The sequence below is a fragment of the Tympanuchus pallidicinctus genome, unplaced genomic scaffold (assembly GCF_026119805.1).
Source record: "Tympanuchus pallidicinctus isolate F22 unplaced genomic scaffold, pur_lepc_1.0 scaffold11, whole genome shotgun sequence".
Lineage (NCBI taxonomy): Eukaryota > Metazoa > Chordata > Aves > Galliformes > Phasianidae > Tympanuchus > Tympanuchus pallidicinctus.
The window spans coordinates 1,020,843-1,043,482 of NW_026294627.1; the positions used below are offsets into that span (position 1 = coordinate 1,020,843).

At 46.9% G+C, this 22,640-nt stretch overlaps 2 protein-coding genes across 3 annotated transcripts in view; both read left to right on the forward strand.

Moving 5' to 3' along the window:
• Positions 1-22,640, forward strand: part of CAPN5 (calpain 5) — a 47,597-nt gene that overhangs the window by 23,550 nt on the left and 1,407 nt on the right. Inside the window, exons 3-11 of one of the 2 annotated variants that reach the window (XM_052670895.1) lie at positions 5,486-5,617; positions 15,973-16,181; positions 16,891-17,083; positions 17,690-17,883; positions 18,375-18,452; positions 18,970-19,165; positions 19,900-20,022; positions 20,512-20,708; positions 21,061-21,182. In XM_052670895.1, coding sequence (XP_052526855.1) covers positions 5,486-5,617; positions 15,973-16,181; positions 16,891-17,083; positions 17,690-17,883; positions 18,375-18,452; positions 18,970-19,165; positions 19,900-20,022; positions 20,512-20,708; positions 21,061-21,182 — 1,444 coding nt within the window. The remainder of the gene's footprint in view (positions 1-5,485; positions 5,618-15,972; positions 16,182-16,890; positions 17,084-17,689; positions 17,884-18,374; positions 18,453-18,969; positions 19,166-19,899; positions 20,023-20,511; positions 20,709-21,060; positions 21,183-22,640) is intronic. The other variant, XM_052670896.1, reaches the window with a different exon arrangement.
• Positions 8,696-10,306, forward strand: OMP (olfactory marker protein). The gene has a single exon (XM_052670900.1). It carries the CDS (start codon positions 9,569-9,571, stop codon positions 10,046-10,048), a length of 480 nt encoding a protein of 159 aa, XP_052526860.1. The 5' UTR covers positions 8,696-9,568; the 3' UTR covers positions 10,049-10,306.

The window sequence follows — 22,640 nt, forward strand, 5'->3', positions numbered from 1 at the left end:
TGGGGAAACATTAATCCCCATGAAAACACAGACCTATGGGTTCCCAAACCCACCCCGTTCCTCTTCCTTGTGTCACTCAGGTGCAAACTCTCTAACTGCTGTTTATGAAATCACATCCCAGTGGAGATACCAGCAGCACAGGGACCTTTGTGCCACCTGTGCCACCACTGTTTGCTCTGCTTGAACATTCACAGCATGAGGTCCGTTCAGTTCCCTGTCACTCAGGAAGGGGGAAGTGCAGCTAATAGATTATCTTGCTGATATTGCAAGTCTGAGTGAAAGCACTGTTCCTGAAAGAGCCGGTCTCCTGCGCCCCAGCTCTGCAATGCAATTAAGCTGGTCTGCTCCTTGCAAGATCTTGTTAGCTAAAACTGATCCTGGCATGCAGCAGATGTTGCGTCTCACATGGTTATTATCCCTCTTAGCTTTTTTCCCTCTCTGCAGCAGCGTTGACATGATCCAGACCCCCAGCATATCTAAAGCTTAGAAATCTGCACCGGGGAACATTTATGATAAGACAGTTGCCAATTATAAAGCCAATTAGAAGGTGATTTGCTCCCTGCTGCCCTATGTGGAATTGGACCAGCTGGAGACAAGGATGATATTTTCTTGTTTAATTGCATCTGGAAGGAAAATGTACCTGTTGAGGGAAATAGTGCTAAAGGTGAGAGAAGAGGGAAAGCCCACATGCTTTTTGGTGGGAGGAAACATTAAACCATCAAGTACAAGATAAATGCAATGATCAGGTCTTCTTTTTCCTAATGGATTTCAGTAATCCAAGCTCATAGGAAGCAAACTGGCACAGACCCATTCTGGACTCCTATAAGCCAGTGCTGCTATCTCTGCCATCAGCCTTTCATCAGCAGGGCCCTCAAAGCCCTCTCCATCCGCTGTCACTGCTGTCCACCTCTACCCTACACCCATTGCAGGAGGAAGAATATAGAAAGCAGGATATGAATCACAAGAAATTTGAATCACTTTGCCCCTCCCTTTGTTATCAGGCTATATCTTTCCATGGGACCATCTGCACCTGCTTTCTCCAAGTCATAGTTAATTACCTGCAGTTCAGTGGCCATTTCAGCAGCCCATTTTAGGGAGGGTAAATAGCTCTAACACTGCCTAGGTTCCCTAGGGATGCTCCAAGCCAAGTTCTTCTTATCATAGAATCATAGAACCATGTGAGTTGGAAGGGACCTTTAAAGGCCATCTGGTTGACTGCACCACACAGCTTGGTATCATCTGCAAACTGCTGAGGGGGCACTCGATCCCACTGTTTACGTCACTGATGGAGATGCTAAACAACATTTATCCCAGTACTGACCTCTGAGGGATGCCTCTTATCACCAGTCTCCATCTGGACCTTGAGCCATTGATCACCACTCTCTAGGAGCGATCTCACAACCAGTTTCTCATCCATCAAACAGCCAACCCATCAAATCCATATCTTTCCAATTTGGATAGAAGGATGTTGTGAGGGACCACGTGAAAGGCCTTTCTGAAGTCTAGAGAGATGACACCAGTGGCTCTTCCCTTGTCCATTGTTGTAGTTATGAAGAATTTAATTTAAAGGCAGTGCAAGCACTCAGCCTTGCAAGCCCATACCACCACTGAAAAAAGCTCAGCCAAGAGGGGTAAAAATGGATGAGGTGGAGTCAAGAGCAGTGCATCAAAACTATATCTCCTGCAGCCATAGCTTTAGGTTGTCCCTTCCACATTCCCTGTTGTCCAGCACCCATATCCAGATGAAGAGCAGTTGTGACCCAGGAGCCATCTGCTATGAGATGAAGAGCAGAAACTAGGCATTTGCTGAAGAGAGCGTGTGGGTTGAGCTAGCTGAAATGTCCAGTGTTTGAACCCAGAAAGCCCCAGAGTGTGTGGATGTGTGTGGTTGTGTGCTGCCCTTTCCTTTCAGGGTCACGGTGCTGGGAGGGTGATTCAATGTTTGTCCAACTGGCCCTGTTGAATGAATGGAATGAAACCAAGGTTGTGACCTCCCGCAATAAGAGCATTCTTGCTTCCCTCCTTCCCCTGCACATACAAACTCCAGGCCCTTCTCATTCAACCTGTCTCCAGGAGGAGCAGATTCCTTTCTTCCTTTCTTCCTTTCTTCCTTTCTTCCTTTCTTCCTTTCTTCCTTTCTTCCTTTCTTCCTTTCTTCCTTTCTTCCTTTCTTCCTTTCTTCCTTTCTTCCTTTCTTCCTTTCTTCCTTTCTTCCTTTCTTCCTTTCTTCCTTTCTTCCTTTCTTCCTTTCTTCCTTTCTTCCTTTCTTCCTTTCTTCCTTTCTTCCTTAATATTTTGAAAAGTCTGGAGCATGTGGCACAACAGAGGAGGTCAAAATGTGTGAGACTCTTCATCCTTGAGCAAACAAGGCTCAAAGGGACTCCAATAGTGTGAATATTAGGAAAACTTTCTTCTTGGAAAGAGTGGTAATGCATTGGCAAAGGGTGCCCAGGGAAGTGGTGGAGTTACCATCACTGGAGGTGTTCAAGAAAAGGGTGGATGTTACACTGAGGGATGTGGTCCATAGGCAGAGGTTGGTGGTTGGACTTGAGGTGATGCTATTGGATTCTATGAATGTGCATAGGGATGGTAGGGAATGAAAAAGACCAAGTCAGACTCTTCTCACTGGTGCCCAGTGATGGGACAAGAGGCACTGAACAAATAATGGAAAAAATAATTATATTTAAACATGAGAAAAACACTTTTTCACTGTGGGTAGCTTAAGCACTGGCATAGGTTGCCCAGAGTGATTGTAGAGTTTCTATCCATGAAGATACTCAAAACCAAACTGGCCACAGTCCTAAGTGACCTGCTCCACCTGATCTTACTTGGAGTAGATGGGTCAGGTTGGATGCTCTCTGGAAGTCCCTTCTAACTGCACTCATTGAGTGATTCTGTGTTTGTGTTTGTCCACTGGGAGGCCACCTGGACCAAGCTTCATCCTGGGGATGATGATGCTGTGTTATCCTTTTGCAGCATGGCAGCCTCTCTCTGCCCTTCCAGGTGGACTCCTGTCAAGGCTTGCTGAATATTATGGGACTTGTCCAAGTTGTGTGCAGAGCTCACAGTGCTGTCCAGGCACATCTAGAGGTTTGTGGCATTTAGGGGCATTCACGATCCTAGGAGATTTGCAATTTAGCTGTAATCTGCTGTGAGGTTTTGCATATTATTAGGGAAGGAGGTTGAAAAATCCATGTGCTGCTAGGGTATAGAGCAAGGATGTGCTCTCAGCCATAACCGCCCTGGACCAAAAGCACCTTGAAATGCCACATCCAAGTTTGCACCTAAATGGGAAACGCCTACTGCAGCATCTGAAGAACTGCCTGAATGACTTTGAGAACAATGTGCCCCTAGGGACCTTCTGCAACAGTGGGAAGAGAAGCTGAGTCAAAGGTTGGATCTTAGGAAAAGCTTTGAAGGAGTGTTTGAATATTGGAACAGGCTGCCCAGAGAGGTGGCAGTCACTGTTCCTGGAGGCGTTCAGGAACTGTGGAGACATGGCACTTAGGGACGTGGTTTAGTGGGCAATATTGGTGCTAGGTGGACAGTTGGTCTAGATGGTCTTAGAGGTTTTTTTCCACCCTTTATGATCCTAAGATTCTGTAAATGAAATGTGTGCTTTGCAGAGGGACTCTGCATTTCCAGACATGAGCATTTCTAGCCTTGGCACCCTTGGTGCTGTTGTGGTTTTGAGAGAGTTGAGAGTAATGCACTAATCTCCTCTTATGTACCAGGACAGGCTGCTTCTCTGATGAAAACACAGGGCTTCCCTGTCTTAAAATGAGCAATCAAACGGTTTTAATTCATAGACACTTGCTTGGTGATGAGGAAATCACCCAACACCCTATACCCTAATTTCTGCCAAGTATAATGTGCTTCCATGATTTCACCTTCTGACTTACCGCAAACCAAGTGAGTTCATTTTTGGGCACTATGGATTCACCCAAGGGTAGAAAGAGCTGCAAAGGTCCTCAGCCATAGTGCCTCTGAGCCCAGAGCAGGACCACTATGAGTTGATCATCCCCATCACTGACAGCCAGGACAGATGCATCACAAGCTTTTGGCTGCTTCCTTGATGGTGTGAAATAGGATAACCCCTATTATCCTGCTATTAAATAGCACTGCTCCTCTTCCATCCCTCTCGGCACTAAGGGATGCTGAAAAGATCAGGTGCTGTTGGCAGCTGTCAGATTGCCTCCCTCTAGTGTTTATTCCAACCTCCTGCAACACTGGCAGCCAGGAGTGAATCAGCCCTCTCCTGTTGGTTCGATCGCTGCCCAATTTACACAGTTTTATCCAGATGAATCTCATGTTGTTTATAAGGTGTGCAGTGCTGGCTGAGTTAGATGGGATTAAAGGGAGATCATAAAATCATAGAACAAGGGAATCGTTTGGGCTGGAAGGGACTCTTAAAGGCCATCTAATCAACTTGCCTGCGGCAAACAGGGAGTCCTACAGCTCCATCAGGTGCTCAGAGGCCTGTCCAGCCTCACCTGGAATGTCCCCAGGGATGGGGCATCTGTCCTGGTATGCTTATGAAGCAGCAATTCCTCCCCATGAGGAACAAGCAATGCAAGTCCTGATGTGCAGAGGCTGGGGAATGTGTTACTTTGGATGTAAATAACCTGAAAAATTAAGGGGCATAGAGAAAGGAGATCTGCTTTGTCTTTCACTCCTTTAAATTAGATAGAATAGCAAAGCAAAAAAGTTTCTTTCGACTCTTTCTCTGCCCCATCCACTTTCAGCCTCCAACTGGTCTTAGCCTTCCAAACTGGACTGATCAGGCCACAAAAAAAAAAACACAAAAAACCACAAAAAAAGAAGAACAACAACAAAACCTGCAGTATTTCACGTTTCACAAAGCTTTTGGATTACCAGCATTTCACCATCTGCTGGAGAACAGTGAGCCTCTTGGATGAAGACACTTAGTGTCCATGGAAATGCCCAAGGCCAGGCTGGGTAAGAGCCTAGGATCTGGATGGGCTTTAGGGTCACATTCAACCCAAGCCATGCTATGATTCTGTGATACTCTCAGCACCAAATGCCTTTCCATCACAAGGTCCCCAGAGCAAAGTGAGAGGGAGAAGCTTGATAAACAGTTTTGTCAGAACTGAAGGGCTTGCAGAAAAGGCAAAGGGTAGACTTACAGGAGGAGATGGTCACTAGGGCTGTAGTGATGTGAAAATGTACCATTATCACCATGGATAATGATAGCAGAGATGTGCTGATGCTGGAACAGAATAGCCATCCTTCAGGGAGAGGATCTGGCATCACTTCAGCAGCAACGTGGTCATGTCCTGGGGAGAGCATAAGGCAGGACAAGGTCCTCCTGCTACCAGTGTGATGAGCCAGGCCAGCACAAAGCTGCAAGTGGGATTTAAAGGGAACCTGAGGAGCAGAGAAAGTGATTTTCCTCTGCCAGGTAGCCTTGCTTTGTATTTCCCCGCCTCCTCACTCACTGTGTTTATTTTCTCCTGTCTCACAGGAAATCTGTGCCGATCCCCATCTCTTTGTGGACGGGATCAGTTCCCATGATTTACACCAGGGCCAGGTTGGGAACTGCTGGTTTGTGGCTGCCTGCTCCTCCCTGGCATCCCGCGAGGCCCTGTGGCAGAAGGTAAGCTTCTCTTCGACACCTCGTGCTTTGTTTGCCTGGCTCAGATGCTGGATCTTCAGAAATGCTTCAGTCCTGAAAAGCTGTTCATGTGGAAAACCTCTCTTAAAAAAAACAATGTTCTTTGAGAGGAATTGTTGTGATTACAGCCACATCGCATTTGAGCCAAACTCTTGGCGAGTTTCTCCATAACCACAAGGATCAAGCCCTGCTCTGTCCTTCCACATCCCAAATCTGACCCTCCCCACTCCAGAATAACCATATACAAATATATATATATGTTCAGGATGCTCAACTGCAGTGCTGAAAGTCTCTGTTTCCCGTGGTATTACCTCTCTGGCTGCCCAGTGTGTTCTCACCTTGGCTATAAGACACCTTGCACATGGGCAGTAGGATGATCTAAGGATATTAGCGTGCCTCCCAAGCCACTGCTCCTCAAACACGCATCCCTGGCATGTCCCATGGATGGTTTGCTCCGCACAGTGGGATTTCCATAAGATTGGGGTCCAAGGGCATCGTGGTTGCACTGTCACAGAGCAGGAGGGCACCGAGGAGCTGCAGAGTAGGGGGCAGAGCCTGAGCAGTGTGAAGGGACAGGAGGTATGAGGTGCCGCATCCTTTGCCAGCCTGTGGCCGTTTTTACCATGTCCTCCTTAGGAGAAGAATTCAAGCCTATGAAAGCCAGTGCAGCTGTGGTCTTCAGTCTGGTACAGGTGTCTAGGACAAGGGGCCAACAAGTTGCAAGTGCCTTTATCTAGATTTTAATGTGAAAAGGCAGACACCAAAGCCCCGTAGTGTTGGCAGCATTGCCCACTTCACCCACAGCCCTACTGCAGCAGAGCAGTATTCCTTCCTTGCTCTGTGTGCTGAGATCCCTCCAGTCTCTACTACTGTGGTCATAAACACTGAGCTCCACCACGGGAATTTGTCTTTTATTTTCTTTTAAAATCAAGTCTTTCCAGCACATGTGAACAAGGTAGGTTTTGTTGGCTTCTGGTTAAGCAATAAGATTTCCTCCTACTTCTGTAGCTTGTGGCTGTTGTTAGAGGCGTGGTGTAAGGTGTTATTTAAACTGTTCCTCTGCATCGTCATCTCCCCAAGGCAAGTTCTCCTCCCTCTTCACCATTCACCTCCAGCCCTGCCCTGGGAGATGTCAACCAAACAGAAGCCAGGTCTCTTTGGACACCTCATTATTTCAGTTTACCAATGGCATTGCTTTTCCTCCCTTGGCAATTTTGCTATAGGTGTTTGTGACTTCTCATTTTCCATACGCTTAACTCTCAGAGCTTTATGTTCTTTATCTGCATCTTTGCATCCTTATGTCTTTCAGAAAGGTTTGTTTTACAGCAAAAGCTAAAGTTGCAGTCCTCTCCCCATGCCCAGAATGTTTGTTGGTGGCTCAATGGCATTACAGCATCTGCACACCCAGGACCCTGCAATGCTATTGTCTGCTCCTGACCCATCCATACACCAATAAAAGCAACAGCTGATAGGACAGGCAAGACAGCAAAACACTGAACTGTCATTAGACACCAGAATGTCTCTGATTTGAAGTCTGGGAAGAATTAAAAGATGCTGGTGCAGGTGTTAATATCACTGAAATATCAGCACAGGGATCTTGGTCCAGCTCTCCCATTGCTCCTAGAAAAAAATGGGTAGGAACAAGGGACTGGAAGAAAATTGAGAGCAGTTTCCTAATATCTTAAGTCTTGTCTGGCCCTATGTGGTTTTAGACTGGCTCTGTAAAATTCTGTTTTGTGGCCCTTCTGAGATGTCTAGCTCTACTGAAAAGAAATAAAGACATTGGATTATGGAGGGGATTAAGTCATTTCCAGTAGCACTTTGTCCTGAAGGGTAATCTGGATCTGTAACCAGGTCTCCAGGGTTTCCTGAAGGTATCTTTACTTTAAAACCCAAGAGTTGATATGTCATTTGTTGCTGAAGGTGTTTAAAAGCTAGCGAACAAGCAAAGCAAGAGCTCAGAGGACATCAAGAAGGGTCTGGTTTCCTCAAACTTCTCTTTAATCCCTTCAAATGGGGCTATGTGTGGCCCTATAGCTTATTTGACTCTGCTCATAGCGTCTTTAGGAGCAGACATATCAGACAGGTGAGTACAGGGCAGTTCCCGGTGCAGTGACCCACCTTGGGCTCCTGATGTCTTCTGATGGTCTTTTTTGGAGACTTCTTATAGAAGACCAAATTAAAACCTCCAGGGATCATGCTCACTGAGTTGTGTGGCATAGCCCAAGTGATAGCAGTGCCTTTTGTAAAAATACTTTAGAAAACTCTTTCCTGGATTTTATTTAACACAGCTGGAGCTCTCAAAGTTCTCTGCAGAAATGTGATGTGACAGAAGCCAGCATGAGTCACAGATAGGACAGAGAGAAGCAAAGAACCTAACGATAGAATCATGGAATCACCATAACAGCATACAACCTAACTGCATACAATGTGCCACATAAAAGTTAATGCTGAAATCCATGGGCTCTCTGACAGTCCAAACCAGTGGCTCTATCCTAAGGATGGCACAGCGTGCTTGAAGGAGTCAGGCCTTTTCCGTGGAACACCTGAAGTCATGATGATGGTTTAGCCATCTTTTCATGGTGCATGGCAGAGGGGTGCATTGTTAAACATGGCAGCTCTGTTTGGGATCCACAGCCTCTTGGAGACACCCTGCAAAGAGGGAGCATTCATTCTCTTTTATCCCATCCACTGCCTGGAGAGCTGACCAACGCAGCACAGATGCTCTGGATATAACCATACTCAGTAGTTTTCAGGAAATGAGCAGCCCCAGGTTAGGCATAGCAGTCTTATTGGTGCTCACTTGGACTCAGAGCATCTCTACAGCACCTGGAAGAGCTTGCTTGCATCTTGGAAATGCTCCTTCACCTGGCCCAAAGAGACAAACATAAGGCCCAGACCACATCCCCATTTCCCAGAAGCACTGAGTAAAAGGGAAGTCCATGCATGAGCACCTTGTCCAACATCAGTCCAGTCCATTCGAGGGCAGCAGACTGTGCTGAGCTGTTGGTGCCCACTAAGGCTTCCTGCCAGCAGTGCCACCCAGCAGAAGACATGGGGTCCTGGCTGTGAGTCAAACATGAAACTTCGTAGAGATGAACAGCCACACGTGGTGCCAAATTGCCATGAGTGCAGCCATCAGGGCAAGATAAATTATTCTTCCCCTCCAACAGGCACTTGTGACTCCTCATCTGGGATTTGTCCAGATTTAGGGTCTACGGACACCAGAGAGATGGTTTTGTGTGGCCAGGAGAAGATGAAGGAGGAGCTTTTTGCTGTTTGGAGGAGGCAGGGTACAGACAAGACAGAGACAGATTTGAGCACAACCAAATGACAAAATTCAACAGCAGCATGGGAAATGAGATATAAAGGGGAAAAAAAAAAAAGAAATATCTCCAGCATGAACATGTTCTGATACTGGGGTCCAGTCTGCTCCATGCAAAGAGGTGCTCAGAGTTGGGATAGACAAACCTCCAGGCAACGTGGTTTAACCATAAAGTCCCAGTCCAAGCAGAAAGCTGGAGCAGACTCCTCCAGAAGCTGCTTCCAACATGAATGATCCCACGAACCAATATTCTGAGAATACACTGGCACCGACACCTGCAGGATGGTTGCCCTGGCTGTGCACCTTCATTTAGGGATAACGAGCTGCACTTTGGCTTGCTGGAGCCGTTGTCAGGGAGGTTGCCAGGGAGGCTGACATCAGATATCCCTTCCCTATAGATTATCATGCACAGCAGCACCATCAGTTCCTAATCTGCAAACGAGATGGGAGGGCACCCAGAGGAAGCCCTGGAGGGTGTTTTGCGTCACTGGCCTGGGTTGCCTAGCACCGCTGGGACCGTGGAGAAGGTGCACCAGAATTTTTACCCCTGCGTGTCCTATCTGGGAGCCAAACGTTGCTGAGGACATAGCAGAGGAGCAGTGGAGGAGATGGCAGCCGAGGCAGGGGAGCTCAAGCTGCCCTTCATCCACGATGACCAGCTCACCCAGTGCATGCGTCTGAGAGCCCAGAGCCTGCAGCAGAAAAACTCCAGGCCCCAGGATGGTGAGAAGCTGCTGCATCCCAACGAGCACATCTACAGGGTGGATTTCATCCAGCAGCACAACCTGCGCTTCCTGCACTGGGACATCCAACTGGAGAGATCTGGGAAGGTGATGGTGACTGGCACCTCCCAGCACTGGACTCCTGATCTCACCCACCTGATGAACCGGCAGCTGCTGGAACCAGTGGGCATCTTCTGGAAGAAACCAGGGGCCAAGGAGGTGGAGTGCAATGAGGCAGATGCCCAAGAATTTGGGGAGCGGCTCGTGGAGTTAGCCAAGATCCGCAAGGTGATGTATTTCCTCCTTGCTTTCACCGATGGCCTTGAACCTGCTCAGCTGAAGGGTTCCATCGTTTTTAAGGCCTGACTCCCTCCTGCTCTGTCCTTCTTGCTCAGCTATGCTTTGTCTTCGTTTTTCTTTCTTTTGTTCAGTTCTCGGTTGTTTCTACGTGGCTCTTCATTGAAGGATGGCATAACAAAATGGTGGAGAACACCTTGGCAGTTCTGGAGCTCCTCACCCCTGAAAAACATTCCCTTAACATGCTTTCATCAATTTGAGTGGAGGGGAAGAGGGAGGACGAGCCATGGGTGCTTGCTGCTTTATTTGCCTAGAGTATAATTCTGCTTCCTTACCCTTACTGCTCTTACCCTTCCAACCACGGCATGCCTGATGGAAAAACAAATTGCCATGCTGCAAACAGGAGAGGCATCCTGGAGAGAGTGCTGCTTTCCAGTTTCCATCCCAACCATCCAGAACGGGAGGCTTGTTTGAGATGGATCCTTGCAAGGATGCTGAGCGCTTGCAACTTACTGTGACTCCTGTGTGACTGTGACTGTGACTGCTCCATGTCTCTGAAGACCAGACCTATGGAAGCTCACCTTACCATGAAGCTGAAGGACCTTCAGACATGTTGTGTTCAGCAGATTGCAACCTCACTGGACAAAAAAATAGGAGGGTGGACCTTGCTTTTCCTGACAGCTTTCACTGTTTAACAATAGGGGTCAATGTGGGGAGGTGTTCTCAAGCATGTTGCCTTCCTCTTGCTGCCTGTATTTCTGTTACTGAGATGGGTTGGAGCAGGCATGCGTTTGTGTGCAGAGCCAGCAGCTCAGAGCAGGCTGTAGGTCTGAGCCAGCAGCTAGTCCCCTGCAGCAAAAGCAATTTGTGCATGATTATGGCCTTAAAACATCTTCATGGCCAAGATGGGGCATTGAGCAACCTGGTCTAATGGAAGGTGTCCCTTTCCATGACAAGGTGGTTGGAACTAGATGACCTCTAAGGTCCTTTTCAACCCAAACCATTCTTTGATTCTGTGATCTATAGAGAGCACTTTGCAGACCCCATCCAGGATGTTTTGTTTCTGTCTCATCTATTGACAGTGGATAAACTGCTAACTTTGGACATCCCCTTTTCCTCCTCCAGAAGGTACTTTAGTGACACTTCTTGAGAGTCACGGGTGGAAATGTCTTTTGAAAAAGTATTTTTATGATTGTTTGCACCCAAATGATGGTGTGCATTCCTCAAAGTATGGACTGAGGTTTTCCTGAGGTGTGTAAGGACGGGGCAATGATGGGAAACCAGCATGAGATGGCATGATACCCATGGCCTACTGATTGTGTAGATCATCCCCAAAAGAGTCCAGCTTCTTCTCCAGATCCCATGGAGGTCCTGGACACCATGCCCTCTCTAGCCCAATGACAGTGTATAACATGATATGCACAAGTTGTGTTAGAGAGAAAGGAAAAGTCAAACAGAGATGGAGAGAAGTTGGGAGATTTGAGTCTTGCCTGCAGCCAAAGTTCAGCAACCACATACGGCCATGCCATGGACACTGCTGGAGAAGTTGATGTCATTGCTTATACCCCAAGACATGCTGTATTCAGTGAAGAGAAATGAAAGGGGACTCATCCCTGCTTGGCTATAGTATGGACATATGGTGGATCAAACCCAGTTCTAGGGTCCCAAAACAGTCTCTTTTTCTATAGGAGAACTCTCTTCATACATCCCAGAACAAAGTCCCCGAGTGCAAAACAGATCAGATCCCATAACAGGAGTCACTGCCAACTTCCAAAAGGATTTTTGCTGGCCAAGTCTCATAATATGTAATTGCTACAATGCTGTTTGCTCAGTTAGAGTTCCTGCAGCAGGTACCTTGCTTGGTATTGATGTGCCACAGTAAATAAAAGCCTTATCAGCTGGTTTCCCCTTAAGGATTAAGGCTGTCCATATTTTCTTGATTCCCTGTTTGGTAGCTGCCCTAGTCCTGCATGCAGTAAGGCAGAACCCACCAATTTTCAAGTCATTTCTGGTAGTTTTGATAACCTTTTCCTCTGCAAAAAAAAAAAGTAAACAGAACATTTACCTTCTTCCCTCTCAGAGTGAAAGGCTAAATGGAGCGTTTAGTATTTGATATGGTTTGGAGGGGTGTGAAGCTGGGCTGAGGAGAAATTGATGGAGGAATTGATCCTCAGGTGGATCTCACCTTTCCATCAGAGCTGGGAGTGGGAGGTGAGTGGGGTACTCAGATTCCTCTCTCCCATAGGGCAGATGATCCAATTCATGCCAACCACTGAAAATATCAAATACAAAGTTTTCATACCCTGTAAAGGCTTTCAGATACACCACTCCATCCCATCTCCTAGACAAGTTCAGTCCTGGTTCGTTCAGCAGATTGACACAGCAGGTTTCCCTCCTCCCTGTCCTCAGCTGGCAAGTTCCCAACAGAATATCTCCTGCTTGGAGGAATCAGCACCCACCCATCCCTCCTTCAAGTCAGGGATGTTTCTCCAGAGTCATAGGTGCATTTTCTGTTAATTAGCCACTCTGGAGTAAGAAAAGGTCTGCCTCAGCTTAGGGAAATGTCATTTGCACTGCCTCAATGCAACCAAGGTGAGTCCAGGACCCAGCAGAATCCCAAGATGAGTGGTTAAGGGCACATTCTCCGGTAACCACTGAAGAGAGGTGAGATATCTGAGGAGGGTTCTTGGGGGTGGGTTAGAGCTGTGGATCTCATTTATATCACTATCTCCTGCTTAATCCCTTAGGGAATATGCAGGATAAGGTCACAGGTAGTGTTGTCATGTGTGCCTTGAAGAGTGACTGTGCTGGGACCAGCATCTCAACAGGCACCTGGAACTGCCACCTCTCTCCTGTTGTGCCAGTGGGTGTAGGAGATGGCCCCTCTCTGGCCCAGGGGCACCACTGTCCTTCTTATACCTTTCTTATGCCCTCAGAAAATGACCATATCATAGAATCATGGAATCATTGAGGTTGGAAAAGGCCTCTCAGGTCATCTAGTCCAACTGTCCACCTACCACCAATATTGCCCACTAAATCATGTTCCTGAGTACCACATCTACATGGTTCTTGAACACGTCCAGGGATGGTGACTCAACCACCTCCCTGGGCAGCTTGTGCTAGTGCTTGGCCATTCATTTGGAGATGTTTTTCCTAACATCCAACCTGAATCTCCCCTCTGGCACAACTTGAGGCCATTGCATCTCATCCTATCACTGTTACTTGGGAACAGAGGCTGACACCCACTTCACTGCAGCCTCCTTACAGGCAGTTGTAGAAGGCGGTAAGGTCACCCCTGAGCCTCCTCTTCTCCAGACTGAACAATCCCAGCTCCCCATAAGACCCATAAAGTGCTCCAGACCCTTCACAGCTCTGTTGCCCTTCTCTGGACACACTCCAGGGCCTTGATGTCTTTCTTGCAGTGAAAGGCACAGAATTGAACACAGCACTTGAGGTGCAGCCATGCCGGAGCTGAGCACAGGGGGGCAATCAGCTCCTGCTCCTGCTGGCTGCACTATTGCTGGTGCAAGCCAGGATGCTGTTGGCTCTCTTGGCCACCTTGGCACACTGCTGGCTCATTGTCAGCCAAGAATTGAGAGTTCATGGAGAGTTCTATGGGAAGAGGAGCCTCATGCTTGAACTCACACCTCACTGTTTGCCAGGTTGAGCAGAGGCTGGGCTCTGGAGATCATAGAGTCATAGGATATCCTGAGCTGGAAGGTGCTCACAAGGATCATCAAGTCCAACCCCTGGCTCCACACAGCACCACCCAAAATCCAGACTCTGTGTCTGAGAGCCATGTCCAAGCGCTTACTGAGCTCCATCATCTCAAGTGTGTGCCCACTGCCCTTTGGAAGCTTATCCATTTCCATCGCCCTCTAGGGCAGAACCTTTTCTGAGAAGAGATCTGACTCCTTGCCCCTTGGAACACTGTTGGAAAAAAACCAGCCCCTGATCATAGATTCTGCTGTGTATGTGAAGTTGCTGCCTTCAGTAGCTGAGGATAATTTTGTTGCCATACCCAGATGAAGGGACAGAAGAGAATGGTTGAGGACCAGTATATCCTGCCACCATTAGTGGTAGTGCTAGATCTCAAAACCAGCCAGCTGGAAGCTGAGTCGCTGTCTCTAATCAATACCTTAGTCATTTTTAAGCTCACATTAATAGTGAGTTGATTAGCACAATGGTCCTCTATGACAATTCATTAGCATGAGTGCCAGTCAGGAGGGAATCGATGGGGACTGACAGTCTGACCTTCCATGGCAGTGACCCAGAGGGAATCTGGGGCATCTTTCATTAGCACTCCTGGAAAACATCAAACCCTCCTGAAGTGGCTCTTCTCATGGCTCTGTCTGTTCTGCCTCTATTGATCTGGACAACTCAGAGTGCCAGTGAGCTCACAGGGCTGATGGCATCATTAATATTTCAACTGTCTTTAATTGTAAGGAACAATAAGAGTCCTGGGCTGGATCAGGGAGACTGTTACAGCTTTGTGGTGGCAACCATATGAAAGCACAAAGTTTCAGCAGCAGGAAAAGGGCCACGGTCTCATATGGGGGTCTCACCAAGACCTGGGGCTTCCTGAAGAGCCTCTTTCCAAGCAATATAACTGTGTCTTGTCCTGTCCCAACCCATTACTTACTGTTTGTCTTTGCAGGACAGGCAATGAATCATTAAGTTTGGAAAAGACCTTCCAGATCCCCAAGTCCAGCCACCAACCCTTCCGCACCGTGCCCACTGACCACATCCCTCAGTGCCACATCTCCACAGTTCTTGAACAGGGATGGTGACTTCACCACCTGCCTGGGCAGCCTGTCCCAATGCATTGCCACTCTTCCAGAGAAGAAATTTCTCCTAATATCCAACCTGAACCTGGTGCAACTTAAAGCCATTACCTCTTGTCCTATCAGGTGTACTGAAACATAATGCTAATAATTTTCCCCATGGGCTCACTGGAGCATCTCCTCTCTTAGGTCACAATGCTTTGGAAGCAGTTAAATATCGGATGGTGCCCACAAGCATGAAGGATATGAACTTTTTATTTACTGTTTTACTGACTCATCCCTTTTTGCCTTGTCCTGCTGAGAGTGCTAATGGCTGTGACTCCAAACCTGCACTGCCTCAACTTCCTAACTTCTCTAAAGTTTCTTTCACTTCAGACTCTTTTCCTTCGTTCCCTCCTGTGCTTGCTGGATGACTATGGCAGGTCTTGGCAGGGATGAAAGGGGACTCTATGGGGATGAGAATCTCACTTTCTTCTACTTTAGCAGAGCAGATATACCCAGAGTGATGGTCCCTGTTTATTACCACTCAGTAAACAAATACAACGTTCACTTTTAGACCAGTCCAATCACACAGGAACCAAGCAAAAGGATTTAAAAAGGGATCCCAGTAGTACCCTTCTGACATAAAAGTTCACAAAAATTCAATCATAGTAATAGCCATCAATGAGAATGTGCTTGTCAATGTTCAAGAAGCATTTTCATAGTGCCCTTAATAACATACAGTAACTTTTGGTTAGCCCTGATGTGCTCAGGCAGTTGCACTTGATGAACTCTATAAATCCTTTCTGAGTGATCTATTCAGTTCTAAAACTTTGATCCTAAGAATAGCCATCCCTGTTCAGATCAAGGACCCTTCTGTTCCAATAAGCTTTCTACAACAGTAGATGTCAGCAGATTTCCCAGGTAGAATTATGAGAATGAGGTCAAGGAAGGCATAATAGAAACAGAGCCGTGAGAGATTTATAGAGACATTCTCCAATGAAGGATGAAGTCTGAGCTATTTCAGTGCATGCAAATCTAGTCTACCTTGGAAGAGGCAAGCCCAGAATATGTCGTGAATGGGCTGTAATGAGCAAATCCACCTCCCTCAGGTTCTTCCTCGTCACTGATATTGTCTGCATTAGTTCTGATGTAAGAATTAACCCTAGCAAAAAAGGGTATAACCTGAGTGCATGTCTCCTTTCTGTCTCCTTCTTGTGTTGAACTCAGGTCATCCCAGACTGGAAGGAGCAGGAGTGGAATGCGGAGAAGCCTGAGAGCTATGCAGGGATCTTCCACTTCCAATTCTGGCGTTTTGGTCAGTGGCTGGATGTTGTAATAGATGACCGCCTGCCCACGCTTCACAACCAGCTCATCTACTGCCACTCCAACTCCAAGAATGAGTTCTGGTGTGCCTTGGTGGAGAAGGCTTATGCCAAGTAGGTGCTTGAACAGATGCAGAGCAAATGAGGACCTGCACACCCCAATTTTCATCTCTGTTCATTCATCAGTTGGCTTATGCCTGTGGAAAATATTTGTAGTAACAGAATGCTGCAGGCTCCACAAATGTCTGATGCCGTGTAGAAGCTGGTGATGGTTATTTCTGAATTTGGCTTAAAGAACTATCAGAGGTAGAACTGCAACAGGGAGGTAGTGTGAATCTCCATGTGAGCTGAGGTCTTTTCTTCTTGAGGATGCAACAGTTTTATAGGTCGGAAGTAGACCAAAGGTTATTGGGGCATATTTGTGGTCAGGGTCCCCACACCAAACATCATTCTTTTTCTCCTCTGGGTATAAGGTCTACTCAAGAATTGTAACTTCCAGCTGGAGGTTGCTTTAGCCTCAGATATTTTGGTCAAAACAACAGCTTTCTTGGGGAGGAGTAAGATGTATCTCAGATACAAAGGAATTGGAAGAAAAAGCTTTGCCTCAGTTTACCCTCAAAACAACATATCCTTCAATTCCACTTAGATTTAAATAATACCTATCTCAGGGGTTTCAGGAGTACTTGTAAACAGCACAGATCTGATTTTTTCACCCTCTTTTTGCTGTCCACTGAAATATTGCCTTCTCTGTGCCATCTCAAGAAGTGTCTGAGAGCTCTTAAAATGTCAGTACTATTGTGCCATCCCTATCACCCTCTTTTAGGTTGTCAGGGTGCTACGAGGCCCTGGATGGAGGCAACACAGCTGATGCTCTGGTAGACTTTACTGGTGGAGTCTCTGAACCTATTGACCTGACTGAAGGGGACTACACCACCGATGAAGCCAAACGAAACCTGCTCTTTGAGCGTGTGTTGAAAGTGCACAACCGTGGAGGCCTCATCAGCTGCTCCATCAAAGTAAGCAACGTTGCCTGCATGATCATGGTTTTATGGGAGTAGACATTTTAGGATGCTGTTTATCCAAGCCTATTGGAGGCATCTAAATTAGATCAAGTGAACTGTGGCCAAGGGTTCATACATTTTCATATAAATGTCAAAAGAACTTGCACAGGGATGTAGTTTAGTGCGCATGGTGGTGATGGGTTGATGGTTTGACTATACAGTCTTATAAGCCTTTTTCAACCTTAATGATTCTGTGATTCTGTGAACTCAATCCTGGAGTTCAGCCCAACCCTCCTTATTACTCATTGCTATGTCCAAGAGTGCAGATTCATCCTACTGGCCTTTGAATACTATCAGAGTATTTACTTCAGGAAAAAAAAACAAAAAACATTTTCATATCTGTATGTGAACATCTTCATGAACACTGCATTTCAAATCTTCCATTATAACCAATAGGATGAGCATTATTGCTTATGGGACATCATGGGAGCTCAGAGACCTCTTGCAACTGGTGAAGACTGGAATGAATCTAGTACCTAATACAAGGTCACATACTCCTGATGAGGCAGCTTTCTCTGTCCCTGAGCACTGGTGCTCTTCTTCTTGTGTCCTCCTGTCCAGGCTACGTCAGCAGCAGACATGGAGGCCCGCCTGGCCTGTGGGCTGGTGAAGGGCCATGCATACGCCGTGACTGACGTGAGAAAGGTCCGTCTGGGCCATGGCCTGCTGTCTTTCTTCAAGTCAGAGAAGCTGGACATGATCCGCATGCGCAACCCATGGGGTGAACGAGAGTGGAATGGCCCTTGGAGTGACACGTGAGTGGGAAAAGCAGCAGTAGCACTTTTTTTTGGTGGAAAATGTTGCCTAGAGCAAGCCCTGAGGTTATATCTACACCCATATGATAACACATAAGCAGTTGTGGAATGCTGCTTCAAACAGTTTCCTAAACTTACTGTTTCATTTGGGTAGATGTATTTTTGGTCCTGGAAGGACACAGCAGGAGGGTATATGAGCTTGCAGATGTTATTGAGGTTCTGGTGGATGTTGTGGTGAAATCATCAGCATTTCACTCTTGTGAAGGATGGCTGTAGCTCATCTCTCTACTCCCAGTCTTACTTCAGCCAAAATAACACCCAAAAGAGTCAGCCTGTACCACTGCCATGACATCTGTGGATAGGATGGGATGGGATAGGATGGGATGGGATGGGATGGGATGGGATGGGATGGGATGGGATGGGATGGGATGGAAAACCAAGGGCTGATGTCCCCTTGCCCTCACAGTGATGATTCTGCACTCTTCCCACAGTTCTGAAGAGTGGCAGAAAGTGAGCAAAAGTGAAAGAGAGAAGATGGGGATGACAGTAGAAGATGATGGTGAATTCTGGTGAGTCCTTCCTGAGGCTGCAACCATGGACAGTGTTCACAGTCCTCCCATCTCTTGTAGCATCTCAGTCATTACCATTCAAGTGGCTAACCAGAGCAAATGGCCTTTCAAGCTATAGGATTTTCAGTTGCATCTCCTTTTGCCCATGGATATTAGCTTTGGCTGGTCATGACCCTAGGATTGCAAGCTGCGCAGTATCACACTGGTTCCAAACCATTTCACTAGGGCACTAGAAACCTGTTGGAAGTGTGTTGAGCATAACCAACTCACCAGGTACATAGATCAGTACCACACATGCCCATACATGCAGGAGGAGCAATTGCTTTGCTTCTATCACTCCAACACATACCACCATTTTGTTTGAAAAAATGAACTATTTGCTGTGTGCATGGAGAAGGGTATCTCCACCTCTTTTGTTGGTATCAGCGGCTATCCACAGTCTCTATGAGTATCTCCCTGCACCATGCTGCTCAGGAAAACAAAGCAGCATAACCCAGCTCTGTCCTTTCTAACTTAGGATGACCTTTGAAGATTTCTGTAGATACTTCACAGACATCATCAAGTGCCGTCTCATCAACACATCCTACCTCAGCATCCATAAGACCTGGGAGGAGGCAGTGCTACACGGGGCATGGACCAGAAGTGATGATCCCTTGAAGAACCGCAGTGGAGGCTGTATCAACCACAAGGACACCTTTTTGCAGAATCCCCAAGTGAGTCATTTAGCAGAAGATATTCAGAAGCCTTCACACTTGCTTCCAAGGATTCCAGTCTCCTACAGGGACTTAAAAGGGCAAAACAACCATCAGAGCTCTGTGCTCATCTTTTTGATGTGCTCGTGACCTTTATTGAACTGAGAACCCTGGGCAGAGTGTGACCAGCATCCAGGCCAACTCTCTTAACATTACCCTTCCTAATAGGCATCCAGGTGGAGCAGCTTGGCACAAACAAACATCCAAACATCAAATTGTGCCACAGGGAAGGGGTATTAATTGGTGCCAGTCAAGGCTAGGAAGCATTTCCATCTATTGGCTATAGGGCCATTTCCTTCTAGCTTTTCTGGGCTTTCAGAAAAGGCCCTGCTGTATGGTTTTCCTCTAGAAACAATCTCCTCTGTCCCCTTCTGAACTAAGATTCTCAGTAACATGGGACAAGCTCTTTTAAGTCCTTCATCCAATAAGCACATAAAGGATGGTCCATTCCATTGTAGGAGCCGTCATCAGGGATGTGGGAGAGTTGTTTTGTGCTCCCTGCTTTGTATTAACTTCACTGTTAGGTCTTTGTGAATAAGTCCTCTATAGAAGGACGTGTGGCAGACTGCAAGGGGTGAAGTGCTCTGGTACAAGCATCTAGACTCCTTGGATTCTGCAGAAGAATTCAAAGATGGGTTTGCCCCCATTCATGCCCAATGCTCCTGTCTTCCTCATCTTCCTCTGTTTGCTTCCAGTATGTATTTGATGTGAAGAAGGCAGAAGATGAAGTGCTGATCTCCATCCAGCAGAAGCCAAAAAGGACCAGTCGCAAAGAGGGCAAAGGAGAGAACTTAGCCATAGGCTTTGATATCCATAAGGTAAACTGTGGGTCCTGCATGCTAGCCTGCATCCCCTCAGGAAGTTCCTTAGTGCTGCACTATCCTAGCATTGCTTGACCATTGGCATGATGTGTTTAGTTGTTACTCTGTGTGCCCCATGGGTGTATTCAGCACATCCTGTAGCAATGGTGAGAGATTTCAGAAATGAATAGGGTCAGCATAGACAGGATTTCCTAGGTGAAAGCAGTGGTTTGCTTGTCTCCTCTGAATGCTGAAGTACGCTAGTTTGATCACGTGTTTCGTGGTGGTGAACCACTGTCAAGCTGGAGTGCAACAGAGGATGAGTTTATGAGCCAAGAGAGCTTTGAGAGGCACCTCAAATTTTATTTGGGACCGCCTTGCTGGTTCTCCTAATTCCAGCTGTCCCATCACTGTGGAGTCAATTCTTGCTGGCTGTCCCCTGATCTGGTAACTGATACAATTCCTCAGTGATGTCCTGCTGACTGTCCTTCTGTGCTCTCTCCCCAGGTGGAGCTGAACAGGAACTACCGGATGCACACCCTGCAGCAGAAGGTGGCCAGCTCCATTTACATCAACTCCCGCAGCGTCTTCCTGAGGACAGACCTGAAGGAAGGCCGCTATGTCATCATTCCCACCACTTTTGACCCTGGTCATGTAGGCGAGTTTCTTCTCAGGATTTTCACAGATGTGCCTTCAGATTGCCGGTAAGAAACAAGAGCAGTGATGGTGAGGAGGAACTGACTTTTTGGAGAGGGCTTTCTGCTTTTTTTACATGGTAGCCCTGACTGGAATTGGCCATAGACTTGTCCAAAGCTGGTGTCTGGCTTCCTTTTAAAGGTGTCCAAGAGACAAAGACATATGGAGAAGTTCTCACTTTGCTTATAAGCATGACATGGGAGAGCATCTCAACCCTTGAGTGAGAAGGAGATCAGAGTGGGGAGCAGAGTCTGCCAGTGGATGGTGCATAGGCTTTCCATCCTACTAGAGAAAACTCATTGGCCTGCCCGTCGGGTAAGGCTGGGCACATCCCAAATATTACACATTTCTCCCCAATAGAGAGCTGACACTGGATGAGCCACCACACACCTGCTGGAGTGGGATGTGCGGGTACCCTCAAGTGGTGTCCCAGGTCCACGTCCTCGCCGCAGCTGGCCTCAAGAATCAGGACTCCCAAGGAGGTAATGGCCTTTTCTGCCCACTGTGCAGTCGCAGAGGGACGGGGAGTTGGTTGTTTCAGAGGGAGAAGAGAGAGGTGGTCTCATGAAGTGAGGGCTTGCTGGGAATTCTTGTGTCCTCAGATAGTTTTTCAATGGAAGTATCTGGTTCAAGCACCAGAGGAGGAGAAAGTCCATGGAAAATCTTGCTGGGCAAATGATGTGCTGTTATATTTAAGCTATCGGCAATAATTCTTGGGAGATCCTCCCAAAACCTCCCCAGAGCCTTTGGCAGAGGTCTTGTACTCTTCCAGGCTTTCCTCCTAAGTATGAGCAGCTGTAAAATTTAGGAATCATATTCAAAGGCCTTTCAGATGGGAGGACAGATAAGCAATGGTCGATGTTGTGGTGTAGTCTTCATCTTATTTATCACCTACCATAAAGGGAGTCTTCTTATCATGACTGGAGCTCAGAGTGAGAGTTTTGTCCTAAGTAGGTTGGTTTTTTTCCTCAGGTTACTCACAATACTCAGTGTGCCTGTAGTAATGCAGCAAAGTAGCCAAAAGTTTCTGAACCGTTCACAAAAACATTTTCTTCCATGGGTGTATGTGGATTCTGGAGCCATAAAATATTTTTTTTCAGCAAGATCTCCCTGGGAATGGCTTTTCCCAGCTGTGTTCCAGCTGTTCAGCTCCCACCACCACCAGCCTGCTTATTCAATGGTTTCCAGTGCAATGGTATCTCTCGTATCTCCCAGCCTAGTTCCTCCACACCATTTCAGAAACAGTGATTTACGAACTGGAATTTGGCTCCCGCTATGGAACATGAAGATTTTATGAGACATCCCAAAAGAAGAGATTGGTTTGGAAAAACAGCTGTGAAATGATGCAGCTGTGTTTTGCTGGGGGATCCGGATCCTTGCACACAACAAGCTAGAGAGGAGGTGGTCTGGCAAACAAAAAGGTGATCTTAAATCCTGGCTCTCAGGAGGAGGTGGTTCATTTCTCCTCATTCCCATGCTCCCCTTGGACAAAAAAGCGCACTTGGTCTGTGTTTCCATCATAGACACTAAAATCCATGGTTGGAAAATGCATCTGACAATTACATTTCCAAAGCAGTATCTTATTCTCTACTGAAATTCCCAGAACCTGCACTTGTTTCATAAGGGAAAAGTGATGTCTAATGAGGGACATTTTCTCTGTCCTAGAAGCTCAGGTACCATCCAGCTATGAGTTCATAGTCTTTGGATTTGGTAATTACCTCTCCCATCATTTTTGCCTGCTTGTTCCCACGATTATCTTGTTCCAGATGGGATATTGCTATAACCTTCCTTTCCTACTGACCTTCTGGCTTCCCACTCACCAGCTTTGCCTGCTTCAATCCCTTCTGGATCCCACCCATTTTACCTCTTTGCCCCTCAGTGCTCCATCTTTCTCTTCCCTTTGTCTCTTGCTACTACAGATGATCCTTTTCTTTTGTGGC

What these genes read in the sequence shown, in the direction of transcription:
- OMP (XM_052670900.1), top strand. Translation starts at nt 9,569, where the DNA reads ATGGCAGCCGAGGCAGGGGAGCTCAAGCTGCCCTTCATCCACGATGAC.